We start from the raw sequence: 20582 nt of genomic DNA on the forward strand, positions 1-20582 counted from the left end.
AAAATCACACATCAAAGCTAAAAGGGCCTTTGATCATTCAATTCACACTATTGACAGAATTCACAAAAAAAATATTCATCTGTTAACTACTGCATGCTGAGGCAACCCATTCCATTTTTGAACAGTTTTAATTGTATAAAAATGCTCTGAGGCAATACATATTTCTCCCTACTAATTATGTCTTCAGGAAATGAGATCATCAAATCCCTTCAAACACTATTAGACATTTATGCCACTCCCACATCTACCCCAGTCATAAAACTGACCTACAAGGGACCTACCTCACATTGTCTAGCCTGGTCCTCACTGATAAGGAAACCCAAGACCAACCCCCAAAGTGGAGTTTGCCTATGCCAAACATTGACCTCCTATGCCATGCTGCATCCAAGGTGAGTGCTCATTCTACTATACTACAAGGGGCTTCCTTAAGGGGCTGGGAAAAATTTTCAAAAAGGGAGGCTGTGGTTTAGTGAACACTCAATGTGGCCTCAGGAACAAGATTCAAATGCCATTTTCTTCAGCTAAGCAACAACTTCCCAGAGCCTGTTTCATGTACAAAATGGGGAAGAGGGGGGAGTGGGGCAAGAATCCTTACAAAGCTAGAAAAACAGGATGAAAGATTTTCAAATGTAAATTTTTACTGAAAAAATATAAAGCAAGGTAGACCAGGTGAAAGAGTAATCTCCCTACTAGAGCCCCCTAGAGACAAATGATTGTTATTTTACAGAGCAGTAAGGATTCCTCAAATAAAAAAAATTATACATTCACAACAAAACCCAATCTTAATGTTTCTAATAAACCAGATTCAAATTCAGGCAAATATGAGCTTTTGGTGTAGATGAATTAACTTTTAGCTTCATTCAATTGTGTCAATACCTACACAATGAAATCCTAATAATGGCAACAAAAACACTTTTACCATGAAAAAAATAAAACATTGTATTGAGGAATCCAAAGAGCTAGTTAAAATTGAGATTGGTTATTTCCCTTTAATGAGATTATGTTCATATGTAGAAGAGAGGAAAAGTGCCTAGACTATTTTAGCAAATGGTTGTGAATATCAAACAAAATAATATGACAGTGCTTTGTTTATATAATGTATGTATATAAGGATGTCTTATATATTTAAGGTATCCTTATTATGGAAAATGAGCTCCCAGGGTTATCAGAAGCCCTAATAATCAACACCTCTATTTCCCCACTTAGGAAATGAATGTATCCCACAAAACCTTTAAACATTACCTGAGGCTAAAAGCTACTTGGTGCTGAACTGGTTTTAGTTGTTTCAAATCCTTCCCAAAACATAATCCCTAATACTCTGTGGAGTATTATATCCCTAATTCTACTGTGGAGTCCTACAAGAAAAACCATTTACTTTGTCCAATCTGTCTGGTCTTCCTGAGTGCAGACACATCTTGCAACAAAAATTATTTTAAATAAAGCTCCCAGGAGAAGCTCATCCTGGAGGTTGAACGAATGCACAGTGTTCTTTATTCCCTGCGGAGGCTTCTTTATTTTGTGGTAAATGCCACTGGTGAACACATACAACATGGAAAAATTGACTTTCACACACAATCTAGAAGCATTTTGGTCTGGAAAACAGGTTCAACATAATTTAAACAAGCCTGTAAATTTTCAAGTTATTTATAAATAATTTTGTCTCTATGAAGATTATAATTGTCCTATGTCTTGTTATTTTCCAGGGCAAACAAATATTTCCTTTTATGACTGTTTCAAGATACATAACAAAATGAGAATAGGTTAGAAAAGCTGAGAGGTTTAACTACCTACAGTAATAGGAATTTCCTCTTCCTCATGTAAAATTACAAAGAAAGTAAATTATCTATCAGAGAACTTCAACACAACTAGTGCTCCACATAAAAGGTGTGTACTTTGAGCAACACTATAATCTTAAGGATTCATTTTCTTTCCTTTGATAGTAAGGAACATTTTTGTTGGATTGTTCCCCTAAAGTTTTTTCATTCCAGTGTATGTACCTGCCACAAGTTGATGGTATAGGAGTTAGAGACCACTCATTAATTTACACGTAGTATTTAATAGCTGTTCCACCCATATAAGATCCTGCTTTTTAAAAATTAAATAAAAACTACAATAATATCAGAAACTTCCTTTTACCAGAATTTTTTTTTTTGGAGTTAAGAGTTCTGTGTTCAGGAAATCAAAGTCAAAAACTTTACTGTTTTAACTAAAATGAGCAAAATGTCTCAATATTTCTCAAATGCTGCTAAAAAGAAAAAAAATATATCTATGTTTAGGCTCTAATCTCTGGCATGAAGAAACCTGGTGAGTCTTTTCTGGATCTCTCTCATGTCACACCTTGTGATTTTAGGTACTAATTGAACTGGGGTTTAGAAGCAAGCGCGGAAACATAAAATAAAAAGATACTCTAATATCTGCAGCATATAAAAGTCCAGCCCAGTAGGGGGATTGTAAGCAGTGCTGGTACCTTACAAAGCTGATCATTTATTTATTTTGACTGATTTTATTCGCATCACCATATTTACTATAAAAAAGTAGCAACCTAAAAAACAGATTCAAATATTAAATACAATACTGGCTCATTTTCAAGCCCTCCCCCCAAAAAATACACAAACAATTGAATTATTTCATTAGTCTATCAGAAGAAAAAAAAATTTCTTCATGTTTGCCTATTGTGTCAATGAGCAAACAGTCGCCAGTATGTCTTCCTCTAAAGAGAACTCATTTTGTCCCATGTATGAGCAGAGAAGGTAGTGGAACTCAGTATGTAGCAAAAAAGAGGATTAAAAGATGAAAAGTTCAAATGCTGCCCTGGTCTCTATGAAATACTTCAATATCTAGAGGAAGGCAGGCCATCAGTACATTGGATAAATCCTTTATGAAAGGACAAAGACAAAAATGGCACAAAACAGGAAGGTTTACATGGGTAAGAGATGTCAAATTCAAAGAGAAATGGGGCCACATCTATACAGAAGGATCCCTGTGGGACATATACTGATAATAGTTTAAAAAACTCTTATTTTGTTAAATATTTTCTAATTACATTTTAATCTGGATTAGGTGCACTCAGGAGTGTTATGGGCTGTATGATTGCATGTCTGACACTTCTAATCTACAGTACCATATGTCAATAAGATCAATGAGGATGCATTAACATATCCAAATACTATTTCACATGAAAGCCAGCACTTAAGATCCCAAAATTTGTGCTAATTAAGAGCTCACCAAGAGCAGTACTCCCTTTAGGAGGGTAGTGGCATGGGATTGAACTACACTTACCACATGGACTAATCATGTTCTATCAGGTTTTTCAAAATGCAATAATAATTAGGAAGTTGCAAAGAGCAGGACAGAAGATACTTATACTTTCAGTAGAGCCAAAATCCATGGAATGGTCAATTGCTTTAAATTGGGGTTCAACTATTATTTTCATTACCCAGGATCTAAAGTCTAACCTTATTAACCTAGTCAATATGTTTTGTTCATTTAAGTATTTTTTTTCTAAATCAAAGCTCAACTATCAACCTTTCATCCTACAGGGGAGACATGATTCTGATTATGTAATTAAAAGCATATTCAACACCGATTGACCATTTCTATTAGGAAATAGCTTGATTTCTTTCTATTTTTCCCTGATTACAGTATAGATACAAAACTGCAAAGTGAATCTTTCCTACTGTATACAGAAATGTATTCGGCAAATATCATAGTTTTGAAACACTTAAAAGCAAAGGGCTTTAGATTCAAGGAGTCAGAGGACCCAGGATACGCACATATACACATTTACAAAACCATCTATAGAAAGTGCAAAATCCTTCTCATAAAAACAAAGCTTCATTTGGCAGCATCTATTTGCCAAATCTTTGCTCAATTCAACATCAGAGAATGACAGAGTTCTAGTCCTGGGGAAAGAGCTGTTTTAAAGCACCAATTTATATTTCCTCATGTGCCTTTTGTTAATCAGGGAATATCTGCAATGATATTCCCCTTGCCGCATCAAGGAGAGAAAAATATTCTGCTACCTCCTGCAGTGGAAGAGAAGATGAAATTCCTTCTATAGATATGAGCCAGTACAATTTCACAATATCAGGTCAAAGAACCAGGCCTTACAGGCAATGAAAACAAATAATGCATGCTCAGAATGCAAACAGGATGGAAAGCCCATTCTACTGATTTGCAGTTGTGTTTTTTTACATTTGTTGAGGATCACAAATAGATTGTCACAATGCCTCAGGAAACTACTTGTCCTTTTCTTATATTTGAAGACTATTTAAAGTACTATTCATAGTCATTAAGAAAATTTTTCTAGCACAGACCCTTCTTTGATTAAAATTTCTTTTCTTTTCTTTTCTGGACAATCTATAGAAACCATTAAAATGGGGTCACAAATTCCTAACAAACAAACCCTTTCCCATCCATGTAGCAGTTATGATCCAGGCATGTTCAAGTAGTGCAATGCAAACTTTGGTTTCTAGAGAGTCAGGCACAATCTTTGCCAATGATACCACAAATAGCTGAATGCCAACCATTGAAGAGTAGACCTAGAAATTTAAATTTTTCAAAAAGGATCTCAAGTAACTTCATTCAGAAAACAAAGGTGACAACTTAGAAACACAGGGGTTCAGAAAATTAAGGACAGAAAAGTAATACTGGCCACAATTTTCCTTTTAACACAATCCTTCGGTGTCAAACTCCAAGACAACACAACCAGCAAAGACCTCCCTCTCAGGGAGTTGGAAAGTTTACCTTTCATCAGAACCCCAAAGTCTTGTACTGCAGGTACACACCCTGCTCCCATATCCCTATGGAAGGTGCTCCATGCATAAGAATGTGTTTAGCGAAAGATACCACTTGTATCACTGACACTCATGCACCTTCCCAGCTGCAGGAGAAGTACATTCTACGATTGTGAATTCCCTGGTGTGTCAGAAGTTTCTGATACTGCTTAGGGGGAAAATAATTTCTTAAACAGTCTCTCCCTGTCTTCTACATTCTATACATCATAATGATTTAAACTGTATGTGTTGGGATAGTTTTGCCTATTGTACTGAAAGTGATCTGTGAAGACGCTGCTTCGACCATAGTGATAGTCCCCATGCTGAGGGAAGAGTATTCCATTTTGAGATTTCTCTGGTGTGTTCCGATGGTGATCAGGGCTTCCAAGGTCTCCAGTTACCACAGGCAGAAGATGCTTCTTGGCCTCTTGATTTGCATCATACTTGGTCTGAACAGTAAAAAGTTAGATGAAACATTCAGCATTTTTCACATAATGCCTTCTTAATGCCAAATCCAAAAGCTTAGTTATTCAAAGATTCAAGCAAATTAGTCTTTTTAGAGAGGCAGACAAAAAAATGATAATAAGCCAAAGACTAACTCCTGTTTTAAAAAAAAAAAGATATTGGTCTATCTTTCTTCTCCTGGCTATTAAAATTCCCAATTATTAGTCAAACAAGAAGAAAGGATTTGGCAGAATTTAAGATTAAAAAAGGAGGGGGGGAAGAAGACTATGCCATTGTCAGGTTTAATTAAGGAAATAAGTATGTTTAGCCCAAGAAGGGATTTAGTAACACAATCACTGTTTTTAAATATTTCAAGGATTCCTTTCTGAGATGGAGCTAAAAATAGAGCCCCAGAATTAGGAAGACTTAGGTTCAAGTCCAGTGTATAAAATTCATCCTAGCTATAAGACCTCAGGCAAGTTCTTTAACTTTTAAGTGCCCCAGGCAAGTCTCTAAGATACCAGGTATTGGTAGAGGAAGTTTCCTCAATAAGCTTTCTTTATACCAATAAATTTTTTGGACTAGAATTCCTTTCACCCTTCCAAAAAGAATTTATTGTGAATGGCTCCAGGGACCAAACTACAACAAAAAGTTTAAATGTAGAGAGGCAGACTTGGGGTCCAATATAAGGAAGTGTTCAAACAGAAGTTGGACAATGATTTATTTATAAAGAGCAAGTCATGCTTTGGGTGAAGATTAAAATGCAAAGGCTCTGAAGGTTTTTTAAATTCTAAAAATTCTTGAGTTCTATAATAATGAAGGTAGAAACAAACTGGCCAATTTTTTTTTCCAAAGGAGAGAGAGAAGCACACATATCCATCTCAGACAACTTAAATATAGATGAATAGCTAGCTGCTTAAAAGGATGAATTCTCAATTTTTGGTCCTTGAACCCTCCAACCAAGGGGTCTGTTCAGGAAGTGTTTGCCAACCCCAAATGCTTAAAGCACTAAAACACAATTACTGAACACTAACATTAGTGGGAGACTAACCTGAACTGGATTCACAACACAGACACTTACCTTATTATATAAGAAGACCCCTAAGATAGCTGTCATCATGCCCAGAACATTAGTGCTGGTGACTGGGTTGCGTAGCATTATGAGGGATACTGTGATAACCATGATCCTTTTTGTAGCATTTGCGACAGAATAACTCAATGGACTGATCAAATTAAGAATACTAAAAGCAATGACATTCTGTGCAAAGTTACAAAATCCGCTGATTATTAGCAGCATTAAAGTCCAGGGCCACTGGGAAATCGAATTCTACAGAGAGAGAAATAAAAAAATCCACAACATTGTGTTACTTCAAAATTCCAAGACTGGAGCAGTGGAAAACAAAACTGTTACAGTGTTAGAGGAAGTGCTATAACATCTGGAAGCACTGACAACTTATGTGTATAGAAGTCATTAGAATAATACATATCTTTCAAATACCTCATTCTACCTTGAGAACTATCTTGTGATTTGGTTGTACAAACACTATTTTATCCCATTTTACAAATGATAAAATTGAGGTTTAGCAAAAAATTTAACTTGTGAAAGGTTAGTGGTAGGCAATACACTTGAACCCAAGTCTTCTGATAACAAGTCTAGTGTTCTTATCCCTATATAGACGTTTAATTGTGTGAACACAGGGAGATTGGGTCCTAGCATCCCCATTTGAAGGATGGATGTCCTATGAGATAGATTTTCAACATCTATTCCAAATGAGGTTGGATCCAATGTCCTCCTTACTCAAGTTATGGAGAGGCTATGACTGGATGGATGACACCCAGAAGAATAACTATAACTTTTTCTGCAAAACTGATGAGTGATCCACATCCTCAAGGATAGACAGCTTTGGGGGATCCTCTTCCTATTGTCTTCATATACAGAATCTTAACAATGGAAGGGACTTCAGAGGCAATATCTACCAAGAATCCTTTCATTATATGACATTATATGTCATTATATGACACTGAAAAGTTATCATCCAGGCTCCTCAAAAGGCAGCTTATTTCACTAATGTAGAACTCAAATCGATAGAAAAATTTCCCTTTTGTTTCTATTTTTAAAACTATGACTTCAAACTTTTATTGGATTTATAACAAAGACCTACAAATGTGAGAAATGAAGGACACAAGCCACCCAGCTCAAGACACAGCTTCAAAAAATTTTCAAACAAGGAGAAACAAAAATAGAAACAAAGATGATTAGACATTAAAAGGATGACTAAAGGATCAATCTAGGTTGTGGGCATAGTCAATAGTTGAAGCTTCTGGGACCTTTTGATCTTTCTACATCTCATCCTAACCCCATGCTTCCATCCTCAGTTTCCTGCTCTCACCTTTTATGTTTTTGGTCTAGACTTGGGATTATATTAGGGTATAGAAAGAAGCCTGGCTACTCCTTTTGATAAGACGAAGAGCTATGTCTTGTCTTTCTTTAGCTTAAAAATTTAAAGGATCATTTAGCAAGTTATTCAAAGCTTAATTATCTTTGCTTTCTTAACTTTCACATCCTTCAAATAATTGAAAAGGACTATAAAATCTCCTTCAGTAGGCTCTTCTCCAGGCTGCACATCTCACATTTCATCATTTATCATTTTCTTCTATTTGTCAGCACTCCTTGTCAAAATCTCTTCTAAAATGAGGTACCCCAAAATTCAATAGTAATATTTATATAATGCCTTAAGATTTTCAAAGCACTTTACATGAATTTTCTTACTTGATCATTAAAACAAGCCTGTACTACATTCTACATTTTTAGAGATGAGAAAATTTTCTACTTTCCTCCAATCTGTCATATAAGCATCATAGTATATTTGGATAGAAAACTTGGATCAAACACTGGATCCCACTAACTCTCTGGGAAACACTGGGCAAATTATTTTATTATCTGTGAAATGCGATAAAAATTGCCTTCCACATCCCTTTAAGTTCTGACATTTTATGACTCTATAACAAGTAAACTATATATAAATGTACCTAATAAAAAATATATTTGAATTATAGGTATGCCTGGTTAGAAAAAGAGCATTAGGAGGGAAAAAAGGAGGAAAACAGAGAATCACAGTTAGAAGAGGAAATTGAGAAAGCTGACCAAAAAAAGACAAGCAAAATAAAAAGAAACCTAGTAGTTGAGTAGTTCAAGACAGGACTTTAAAAAAGACACTCAGTCTACTTTAATTCAGAAAGTCTCTGGCAACTATGCCCAAAAGGCTATAAAACTGTGTATACCTTTGATCCTGTAATACCACTAGAAGGGCTGTATCTCAAAGAGTTTTTTTTTAAAGGGGAGGTGAGAGGGAAAAGAAAGGACCTATTTGTACAAAAATATTTTGGTGGTGGCAAATTGGAAATTCAAGATGTCTATCATCTGAGGAAATGGCTGAACAAGTTGTGGTATGATTGTAATGAAATACTACAGGCTATAAGAAATAATGAGTATCATGATTTCAAAAAACCTGGAAAGATTTACATGAATAGATATAAAGTGAGGTGAGCAGAGCTGGAAGAACATTGTATACATTGACAGCAATGTTGTATAATGGTCAACTATGAATGACTTAGCTGTTCTCAGCAAAACAATGATCTAAGATAATTTCAAAGACTCACTATGAAAAATGCTATCTACCCCCAAGGGAAAAAAACTGATGGACTCTAAACAGAGATGGAAGCATACTATTTTTATTTTTTTGGTTTTCTTTAATCTGTTTTCTTTCATAGAATTACTAAAATGGAAATGTTTTGCTTGATTGCATATCTATAATCCATATCAAATTGCTTACCATTTCAGGGATGGAGTGGAGAAAGAAGAAGAGAATTTTTAAAAATAAAATGTTAAAAATTGTTTGTATATGTAATCGGAAAAATATTGTTTATAAGGTCAAATTTTTTTTTTTCCAGTCAGCTGTGCCTGAAAATGGTGAGAGAACTTCAACTTTTCATTTCTTCTCTCATTGGAAAAGTAAATTGAGATGCTGCTGCTGCTGCTAATGTTAACAAAAGAAAATAAAAGATCACAACACGAAGAAATTGAAATGTAGATTTCTTAGGAAGAGGGCAGACTTCCAGAAAGACTTGCCAATACTATGTTGACGGTAGTAGCTGCAGAACCACTCTCTTCTTGACTTCTTTTACTTTGTGATAAAGTGTTAGCAGTAGGCATGATCTAACACACAGCATGAGGAAGAATAGAAACTGATTTTCTTCTTAAGACATCACAAAAGTTCTGTATTAAAAGGGCTACTTATTGGATGACAGGAACTTTAGAAAGTTCAACAAAAAAAGTACCAACTCCAAAAACAAAGAATAAAGAAAACAGGATTCTTCACTTTGGCCAACTTACCAGGTCATTCTCTACTAGGAAAGAAGAAAGGTCAACCAAAACCCATGTTGGGATCATGAAAAAGACAGCATGACATCCAAGTATGTTCAATAACCGAAGATGATGGATCCTTGAATCTCTCAGCACCTGAAAATTCAAAACTTTTAAAGTAACCAACCAATTTTTCCCAAAGCTGAAAATTTTAAATTCACAGAATGATATCACTGCATGAGGGAGTGGGGAGGAGGAAAGAAGAGCTCTCAAAACTATTTTAATGTCTCTGAACAGGACATGTATACTCAAGTAACCCAAATTCTACTAGCAGATTGCAAGAAATGGCAACCCATCGAATATCACCAGCAACTGCAGCTACCTCCTTCCTACTCTAGGAGTAAGTTTTCCTTTACATCTGTTTCATTATGATTTCCACTTCTGCTGCCAGTTCTGCCAGAAGAATGAATCCAATTCTTTATAGTCCTTCAAACACTTAAAGAGCAGCTACCGTGTACCCCAAAGTTTTGTTCTTCTCCATATTAAACATGACCAGCTAATTTTAGTATGACATAATCAACCAATCTGGTTGTTGTAAAACTTGCAATTATTGTTTTTCAAATGAGGTCCTTAGACCTGAACAACAACCCCCAAAGGGTCTCATTTAACACTAGTTATATCTCTCATTATGAATCTTTAAGTGTTTTAATGAAGCCCAGATTGAATTTTTAGCCTTATACACCAAACAACCATTTATTAAGCATTTAAAATACTGGGTTGTGCTGGGATACAGTTTAGATAAAACAACTTACCTCCCTTCATGAAGTTTACAGTCTAAAAAGACTTACCACATTTCTACATATTTATATGGTATTTTAAAGCTTATATAAAAACTTCACATACATGGACAAACAATTCTGTAAGCTAAGTACCTTGGGTAATAACTTTATTTTAGAGATAAGAAAAATAAGTCTTAGAGAGTTAGAGATTTTCCTACAGTCACAAAACTGGCAACTATCTGAGGCAGAGTTGAAAACAAGGCCATCCTGATTGCATTTGTAACACTCTATGAACAATCCCGTGCTACTTCTTTAATAAAACTATGTATATATACCTATATATATATAAAGTATTACCTAATGTCAAAAATGGGCATCTTAATGTTTTCTGAATGAATAATTCCATATCCAAATATGACACTTTAGAAAATAAGCAGCATAGGTGTTCTTAACAGAGGGTAAGTGAACTTGGTTATTTGTTTTGCTTAATTTTTTTATATTCTGATAATTTTATGATGATATAATTGGTTTCCTACGTATTTTATGTCACATATTTAAAAACATGATTCTGAGAAAGTGTCCAGAGCCTTTTGACCTACTGCCAAAGAGGTCCATTCATCCTTGACAAAAAAAAAAGTGTAAGAATCCTTGCTTCATAGTATTTTAGAGATCACAACACACCTAATTCATTAAAAAAAAAAAAATTCAAAAAGCAGATAGCACAAATATTATTACTATTTGTTTTCAAAGATGACAATAGCAAACTTCATACATTAGTAGCCTTGCTCAGGTTCACACAACCACTTAAGTGTTAAGAGCTATTATTTAGCCCAGTTATCTGCTGTCAAGTCCAGTATTCTTCCAATTTAAAAAGCTTATCTCTTTGCATTAAACCACATGAATAGATAATAACTTTTGGCAAAAGACCTACTTTGAAAACTATAAACTTCGTAGGAGGAGAGGTCATGTTACTTTGTTGTCTCTCCAGTATTCAGTACCTGGATAATCAAGTATTACATGGTAATGCTTAATGTTTGCTGAATGTAAAGATTTCTCATTTTGAATATTCTCAACAATATTAACAGAAATTTATATTAAAAGAACAGTTTATAATTTAGAATTCTTCCCATATACAATTTCATATTATCTTGACAAGAGTTATAGATTGAAGTCATGCAACAATTATCATCTTTTTCTAAGTTAGAAAACTGAGGTTTAGAGGTACACTAACTCACCCACAAAGATAGAATGAAGCAAATCTTACCATCACCATCTTTTAAACTCTCCTGCCTTTCTACCACATCCAGCTATGTGATAAAAAACAAAATAACAAAAGACACCCCATATCACTAAGATATTTCCCATTCTTGGGAATTCAATCACACTGACAGTGACTGAATGAATACCTTTTTGGAGAATATGTTCTGAAGGGAAAAGCAGAGGGTCGCTGCCAGAGCACTGATGAGCCCCCACATATCAAAGGACAACTCAGTGACTGTGGCCAACAAGACACCGCTGATGATGGGGATCAATGATAAATATACCTGGAAGAGGAAGAATGGAGAAGGAACTTCAGTGTATATGCTGTCATGGTGGCTGTGCTGCTATAAACATAAAAACTAACTACCACTGACCTGTGACTAAAAAACAGAGTGTATACTATAAAAGAAATTCTTCAACTCTGTCCAACCCTCTTCCCCACTTCATTTTCAGCTAAAGTAATGAAGGGCAAGATAGAGCCAGAGAAAAATGAAAATTAGTCAATTCTGTTAAATCCAGTGCTCCAGCCAATCTTTCTTGTGCAACAAGATAACTGTATAAATATGTATATATATATATTGTATTTAACATATACTTTGACATATTTAACATGAATGGGACTACCTGCTATCTAGGGGAGGAGGTAGAGGGAAGAAGGGGAAAAGTTGAAATAGAAGTTTTTGCAAGGATCAATGTTGAAAAATTACCCATGCATATGATTTGTATATAAAAAGCTATAATGAAAAAAAAATTTTTTTTTAAAAGAAATTAAGTCTTACATACTTTAGCAACTAATCTAGATTTTGCATTCTATTCTTGTCATACAATAATTTCAAAAACAATTCAGAAATGCCTATCTATAATGATAATACTAACATTTATTAAGTACCTAGCATGTGCCAGACACCTTATGAATATTATCTCAATTGATCCTAACAAAAACCCTATGAACTAGGTGATATTTTAAATCTCCATTTTACATATTTGGGGAAACTGAGGCAGAGGGTAGTTAAGTTGCCCAGGTAACAAGCTAATAAGTTTATCAAATTGGATTTGAACATGAGTTCTTCCTGATTACAGGCCTACTGCTCTAATCATTGTACAGTTAGGTACCCCAAAAGTGCTCTTCTCTAGTAAGTAAAGCAGTTTACTGAAGCAACCGCATGTAGAATCCCCTTAAAATTCCACAGAAATAGGGCTTTTCTGCAAAACTGAGTTTTGGAACATTTCCTAGGAGTACAGATTTCTGGTGGGTAAGGCTGCTGATGCTTTATATAGTAGACATTTAGCCTTCTTTACTTAGATGGATCTTCTAAACCAAGGACTTTTAGAAAAGAGGATAAAGAACCCTGAGGTCCTTGGGTAGACTCTGTAGACTCTCCCAGAAGGGCTGTTCCACTCTTTCATTTCTGTGCAAGGAAGTTTAAACAAGGCCTTAGGCAATGTCAGATTATAATGTACAATGAAGAACACTAAACCACAGGGACCCAAGGCTCAATTCTATCATTAACTAGTTTTGTGAATCTGGACAAGTCTATTTCCTTTTTGTAAATTAAATCAATTAAACCAAATTTCCTGTATGTCTAACTGGAATGAGGCATACCAGAGGAGACAGTGGGCTTATTCTATAACGGCAGGTCTTTCTCCAGAAGACAGATGACCTTTGAGGATCCTAGTCTTTCCTAATCTAAGAATGTGTAATTCTGTGACCTCTAAGGTCCTTCGCAATACCTTCACAATCTGTTAATCTGTGCTATACTGAGTGAGGTGGTTTAGTGATTTAAACAATCAGTCCATCAAGCAAGCAATATTTATAAAGCAACTACTACATATGCCACGCACAGTGGATAGGAGAAAAGAAAAAAAAAAGATAGCCCTGAAAGAGGGGTATAAAATTCTTATATACAGACAGCAGTTTAAATGAGTAAAGATTTGTATGGAATCAGCCAAAGATGACCTAATTTTCTGTGAAATGGGCTAAGATCTAGAACACTGCATGATTGTGAGCTGTATAAAACACATAAGTTACAAGCCACTGGTTTTTAAAACCATTTTACAATCTGTCAATCCTATCACCATAAATTCTCAGCTTTCAGCTACAGATGTCACAGGCTCTAAAGAACATAAAGTCTGGGTCTACATGGGGCAGTACTTCAGTCTTTTAAATATTACTTATGCAGGCTAGAAAAGTTTTATTTGTACAGCTAGGTCTCTTGGCAGTATTGGTTATCTTCATGAGGACTACAGATTCAAAAGATAATAACCCAAATTCTGTTTCAACTTCTAAAGAGTTCCTGGATTTAACCCAAAGGAGAAACCTTGGTTTCCAGTAGATTAAGAAACCATTCCTGGTTCCTTGAAATGACCTGTTTGTTTCTTTTGCCTATGTAACCAATTAGAAACTGCCTTGATTGTAGGAAGGGGAAGAGGGTGTGTGGGCAGGTTCTTTGCCAAGTACAGGAAGTGCAGTAGAAACTGAAGACTGAGCTGGAAAGGCACTGGGAGACTATCTTGTCTGTCAAATGAGCCTCCTTTGACAGGAAGAAACAGATTCAAGTGTGGAGGGGAGGTATCAAAAAATCATATCAAAAGTTAGTGGGGGATCTCCCCTGCCAATGGCTCTAGTCTAGTGCTGTTGGGCTGTCCCACGCTGCCAAGTCTGAGTGCCCAGTAACTGCCCATTTTACCTTGGTGCTCTGCTTCTCCTTCATGATGATCCGTGACAGCAGCACCACCCAGATTGGCATGGTTGCCTTCACTACAATGGAAGGAGTTTGGAGGATGGGGGATGAGGTGAGCTTAGGTGTTTCAACAGATACACATTTATGCGTTGGAGGGACCCTTAGACTGGTGCCCCTTTCCACATACCCTTTGGGGTCTCCTCCCAACCATTGCCCCTCAAGCAGAATTCTCTACCCACTATTCAACCACCAGGCCCCGTCTTCTCTGACCTATAGTTCCCTAACTGAAGTCCCAGTCCGTTTCTCCTATTCTCAGTCCATCACAATTGCCTGCAATCTGGGTTCCCTATTCTCCTAATTCTTAGCGCCCCCCCCCCCTTTTATCTCTATCTGATAAATTCCTCAATTCTCCCAGACATCTGTTCTGTGGATTAGTCACTCTCCCTAACTTGCTCCAAAGAAGAACCCATTCCAGAGCCCCTGCTGCCTCTAGACGTGAAGTCCGAGTCCCCCAAGTGAGTTTCCCATCCTCAGTCTCCCCCTCTCCAGCCCCCATGAATAAAGAGGCTCTCTTCAATTCAATTAAATCATCTGGGAAAGTTGCCGGTTGGCCTACAAACAAAACTGTCCCTGCGCTCCCCTTCTGCTCCCACTGCCCACCTTCATTTCCCCAGGCTCCGTTGGCCTCCGGCTGGCTTCCCTCCCTTTTCTCTGCTTCCTCACCAGTAAGCTCTCCTCTGGCTCTCTGCGGGTTTCCTCTCCAAGCCCCCCAGTTTCTGGGGCACCCCTTTAGGCTTCGGGAGATTCCCTCAACCCCCTCCCCTTAGCTTTCCAGTCTCCAGGTTGCCGAGGGCCTCCCGCAACTCCAAGTCTCCCGATTGGCTCAGATCCTTCCCCAGCCTTTGGGCCACCCAGCAGCTCCCAATGCCCCGGGCACTCACGGGGCCTCGAGGATAGCTCCCCGGGCCCCGGGCCTTGCTCGGCTTGTCCTCCGATTCTGGGCCCCTCCCCCTAGCTCTCCTACATTCCCGGGGCTTCCTCGGTCGTGGGCCCCCCCGGGTTCCGGCTCCCCTTGGGCCCGCTAGGGCCTCACCCGTGTGCGCGTAGGACACGGGCACCTTCCAGATGCTGAAATGAGCCGACACGGAGGCGAAGTACTTGCCGAAGGCGAGCGGGAGGACGTAGCGCGGATAGAAGCGGGGCGGCAGCGGGTCGGCGCCCGCAGCCGCACCAGAGCCGGAGCCGGGCCCCGGGCCGCGAGCGGGCGGGATGCGCCAGGCCCGCAGCAGCGGGGGGAGCCCCGCGCACAGCGCCAGGATGTGGCACAGGGACACGGTCACGGGGAAGGGGAAGCCGCTTAGGATGATCTTGTTCACCACGTTCCCGCCCGCGCTCAGCGCGTACCAGAGCAGGCATAGAGCCGCCACCCGAGCGCCCTCCCGCGCCCCGGCGCCCCGCGCGCCGCTAACCGACCCAGTGCCGGCGGCCGAGGCCGCCGCCGAAGCCGCCGCCGCCGCAGTTGCCGCCATCCTGCAGCTCCGGGCCCGGCTCGGGACCCCGCGCGCCGGCCCGGGCGGGGCGGGGCCGGCCCGGGGACGCGCGTCGGGCCCTTTCTGCCCCGCCCCCTCCCGTCGTCGCCGTAGCCCGATAGGTCGGAGTAGATCCCTACGTCATCGCCACCAGCACCGGCCGGCTGACGTAGAGGAGACGACGTGGGCTGTTCCGGGAGGGGAGCAGTGGTCCACGTCACTTCCGTCCGCGTCGGACGCGAACTTTGGAAGGGGCCAAGCTGCCTTTTTTTTTTTTTTCCCTGCCGCTGAGAGGGGTTCCCTTTCCCCAGTTCTCGGAAGCGTGCATTCGGATTTCCTCGGGACTACTGTGGCCTGAGTAGGGAACGCAGTACGCGGGAGACCAGTCGATAGCGAAGGACTAACCCTTGCCGAGGGTCTGAAGTAGCAGCAGCTCTGACGCGGCACCCACGTGACCTTTGGACTGGCCCTTTAACTGTTGATAATAATACCTATTTTTACTATGGAGCCTCCTATGTACTAGGCACTGTGCTAAGCGCTATACAATCTTATTTGCTCTTTCCAACAACCCTGCAAGGTAGGTACTGTTATTATCCCCATTTTATAGTTGAGGGAACTAAGGCAAGTCGGTGAAGTGACTTGTACAGCGTCAGAGTTAGTGTCTGAAACCGGATTTGAACTCGGATCTTCATGAATCCAGGCCCATCTTTCGTAGTTTCTGGCCTGCAGGGAACTTGGCCAGATCACTTTGGTCATAAGATTCTTGGCGAATCCAGGGGGAATTTGCAGAGATCTAGTTCAGTCTTACTTTTACGAATGGAAACGGTGACTCTTCCCAAGACAGGCTAAATTTAGTCCCCGGAGGTCTCTCCGGGAACAGCTGAACTTTGTACTCAGAGTGGTCCTGAGTCCAATTCCACCGTCCTGGCTAATCTAATAGCTTTTCCCTAATCGAAAAGAATAAAGGTGTAGTGGGCAGAGATCTGACCTCTGTGACCGAACGTAACCTTTTTTTTGGGAAGAGCCTATTCTGTTTGGCACTGGAGAGCAAAAACGAAAGGGAAACGGGCCCTACCTGCGAATTAATAAGGAGAGGCAGGAGCTCCTGGTGTTTGTACGCCTGATGAGGAAAGCAAACTACTCTGTCTATTTAAATAGGACTGAAAGTAGATGGAAAATAGATAATTTGGAGGGGAAAGTAGTGGGAAGAAGGGAAGGAATCAGGAAGAGAGAGACTGATGACTGCAACTGTGCCTCACTTAAACTCAAGTCAGGAACTACAGTCAAGACGTCACCCTGGCATGCCTTTGGTCTCTTGGAAAAGCAAGGATCTACAACTGTAGTAGGGAGCTAGAGGAATGCATAAATAGGGAAGTGACATAGTCAGACGGACCTGTGCTTCAGGAAAAGCACTTTGGTATGAGGATAATGCAGAATTAGGCTGCTGCAATGGTGCAGGCAAGAAGTGATGAAGGCCTTAAGTGAGGCGGCAGCTGTAAGGGCAAAGAACCAGAACACTTCTAAGAACTGCTGTGAATATAGGACAAGATTTTACTTCTCATGCAGGGAACTGTGACATTGAAATTGCCACCTGGAATGGAGATCAGGGAAGCTGGGTTTGAATCTTGGTTTTGTTCTTTCTCTCACTCTGAAATTGTATTCTCCTAACTATATTATGGATTGTGAGAGACAAGTTAGACTCCATTAAAGGTTTAGGTCTACCAAGTTCAGGGCACTAAATTTCTAAGGGCCTTTCTGATTCCTTATAGTGTTGGACAGATGACTTTGTTCTTTGTAAAATGAGGCTTATGTTTGTACCACCTGTATTGTTCAACACTACTGTGAAGAAACTTTGCTACCTAGGCAGTAAGCTTACTGAAGGGAGATTCTCTATACCTTACCTTCCACCCATCTTATTACAGAAACAAATAGGCACCTTGCCCTTTTTTTTTTTTTTTTGGCAAAGTATTACTAAGGCAGATGCAATGAAGAAACCCACCCTCTGCCACATTGGCAGAGCCCCATTCAAATGCAGTTCTCCTGATTCATCTTACTAATCCCAGACCTTCCACCACTTTACATTATTTTCCCTCAAATCTCCTAAAGGAAGAGCATATTTTTAATTGTTAGCATGTGGGCAAGATGTTTGGAATGTGGACTCTTAAAAGGTTATCAAAAGGACTTTCTTTTAGAGATGCAATTTCTTTCTTATGGATTATAACACAAAAATGTGACAGGATGTTGTTCTTCATGCCAGAAAAGCAGTTAGCTGGCTATAACTTACTTTTTACCATTGACTTAGTCATCTGAAATGAAGCCTGTAAAATGAGTTTGAAACAATTTATGTCTAAATTCCTTCCATTTTCAATATTCAGTGTTCTGAGGTCTCTTCTACATCAAGTGTTTTCTATAAATTAAAACCTTTGGAGCCAGGAAGACCCAAATTAGAATTTTGAATGATCCTGGAATGATCCTAACTTTTCAGATTCACTTCTTTACAGCACCCAAAAATCGAGAATCAAATGATATGAAATGTTGTGAATTCCAAAGTGTTTATAAATGTGAGCTATTAAATTTCCTATTTAGGTTTTCTTTTTCTTCCAAATTGACCCTTGTTTGCTTTCTAGTTTCTTGAAAGTAGAATTCTAAAAATAACAGGTAGAACCAAAGAGCAAGTCTAGGGAGCTTTTAAACTGTTAAACTAGGAAACTTTTAAACTTTCAGACTGACTACAGTTTGAAGGTTCTCAGGTCAGTGAACTGTATTGGATTCTAGCATCCTAGAATCAGCCTTGAGTTACAGAATTAAAGAATTTGGATAGATCTAATAAGCTAATTACTGATAAGAGCAAGACTTAGAGGGCTTTCACTGTTTACAAAGGCAAATTGGCAAAAGCCAGATCTTGTGGTTCCAAGCCCTTTCAATTTTCCCTATGCTATAATGTGCTTTCCTCATTTCATAAACAAGGAAACCAAGACCCACTGTGATTAAGGGACCAAGGTAGAGTCACAAAGTAAATTAGGAACACAAAATAGGTCTGAACATCAATCCAGAGGAAGACTTGCTATTGGGAGACATTATCATCTCAGGAAATCCAAAGATTTTAGATACACAACTGATTTAATGTAAACAGCTGGATTGATGTTCAGGTTCCAATTCATCGATCCACTTGGTCAAGTCATTACTTTTCTAGGCCTTGGGTTCATATGTAAGATGAAGTTGTGCTAGATCATCTCCAGAGTTTCTTCCAGGCTTGATAGAATTCTAATTAGGGAGTAATTAAAGAATTCTCTTAAGGTTCTTTAAAAGTTTTAGAAGTATTCACATTGTTTCAAAAATCCAGCACCAAAAAAAAAAAAAAAATTCCATGTACACAGTTATATAGTGTCTAAAAGTAAAAAGCAAGCTTAAGTAGAAAATAAAAATAAAACGGCTAAGAAGTATATTTTAAAATATCAATGTAGTTATAATTGGTATATATCCATTATAAAGAAGAAAATAGAGGCTTCAAAAACCTTGTCCAAAGTTGCAAAACAAGTTAGCAGCAGAGTGAGAATTGATTTCCAAGTTTCCTGACTGACAGCTCAGGTCTCTTTAAAAGACAAGAATCTGGCAAAGCTTGCTAGTAGTGCTAGCTATTTTACTAGACAGAATTAAACCTCACGTTACCGAAAAGATTACTGAGACACACGCTTCCTGCACATTCAGTTTGGTTTCGTAGCCTGATTAGTGGAGGGTTGAAATGAGATTTCTGCCAAAATCTAGCTGCCACCATTTACAGCTAGATAAAGACTCTTTAATTGTTTATACATACTTTTCCTTATGAATAGCCTCCAATTCATAGATTTAGAAATAGAGGCTTAAGAGATTTATCTGTGATCACTTGGCTAGTTAGTGTTACAACTCCCTGCCCTTATTAACCCTCCCAAAAAATTTCTCTATTTGTCCAAATAAGAGGTGAGCAAAAGCAAGATACTGATGCATTGTAGGCAAACAGCCAGTTGGCAGTAAGGCTGGAAGCCTTTTCCTAGGGAAAGCATCAATGTTTTATGTTGTTTTTGTATCTCCCTTAACCATACTGGGTGCCATCTACATAACAGAGAAATATTTTTCAGAAATAATGATTTTAAAAGAACTTTTTTCTTCCTTTTTATCTCTGCCAGTTTTATTAACTGCTTGTAGTAATCACTGCCGTGTATAACTTCTCATTTCCTTCCAGACTCAACACCTTCCCTCTCACAAGTTTTCCAGACCCCTCAGTTGCTCATATCCTTCCCTCCACTGTATTTATTTATTCTGTATGTATTTAATTTATGCAGCCCTGGAGAACAGAGAATGTTTCACTTTTGGTCTTTGTAGCCCTAGCACCTAGCATTACGTGATATTTATGTCCCTAATAAATGTATTGATTACTCCCATCTCCACTTTCTTCTAATCTCAAGATGGGGGAGGAGTTGTAGGAGAATCTGTTAAATTGTTGGGAGTAAATGAATAAATAATACTTGAAGCGAATTAGGCTGAGCATTAGTAACTGAATCAACCCAAATATTTGGAGGAGGGGGCAGGGAGGGGAGAGAACCAGCTTATGATTAAACTGGTGGTTTATATATGATGTGTTTGGCTTAATTATTAATAATTCAAAAATTAAAAGTGTATTTTCCTAAGAGTTGATTATATCCCAATTGAAATTTGTAGTAGAGGAACAATTTTCCAAAAGAAAGTTAACTGGATTCCTTCTAAGAAAATGCTTT

The 20582-nt window shown here is 38.6% G+C and overlaps 1 protein-coding gene across 1 annotated transcript; it reads right to left on the bottom strand.

Annotated features, from left to right (window-relative positions):
- Positions 1-1462: 1462 nt before the first annotated feature.
- On the bottom strand, positions 1463-15966 carry SLC35E1 (solute carrier family 35 member E1). Its single transcript, XM_023496998.2, has 6 exons — positions 15396-15966; positions 14309-14379; positions 11768-11905; positions 9613-9738; positions 6301-6546; positions 1463-5224 (listed from the first exon to the last, which is right to left on the bottom strand). Exons 1-6 carry the CDS (start codon positions 15829-15831, stop codon positions 4994-4996), a joined length of 1248 nt encoding a protein of 415 aa, XP_023352766.1. The 5' UTR covers positions 15832-15966; the 3' UTR covers positions 1463-4993.
- Positions 15967-20582: the final 4616 nt, after the last annotated feature.

The sequence above is a fragment of the Sarcophilus harrisii genome, chromosome 1 (assembly GCF_902635505.1).
Source record: "Sarcophilus harrisii chromosome 1, mSarHar1.11, whole genome shotgun sequence".
Lineage (NCBI taxonomy): Eukaryota > Metazoa > Chordata > Mammalia > Dasyuromorphia > Dasyuridae > Sarcophilus > Sarcophilus harrisii.

Excerpts from the sequence above, each read along its gene's own strand:
- SLC35E1 (XM_023496998.2), bottom strand. The coding sequence starts at position 15,831 with ATGGCGGCAACTGCGGCGGCGGCGGCTTCGGCGGCGGCCTCGGCCGCC. Across the intron at positions 14,380-15,395 it reads CGTGTCCTACGCGCACACGG|TGAAGGCAACCATGCCAATC; the intron begins GTGAGGCCCTAG and ends CTTCCATTGTAG. Across the intron at positions 11,906-14,308 it reads AGGAGAAGCAGAGCACCAAG|GTATATTTATCATTGATCCC; the intron begins GTAAAATGGGCA and ends TTCCTCTTCCAG.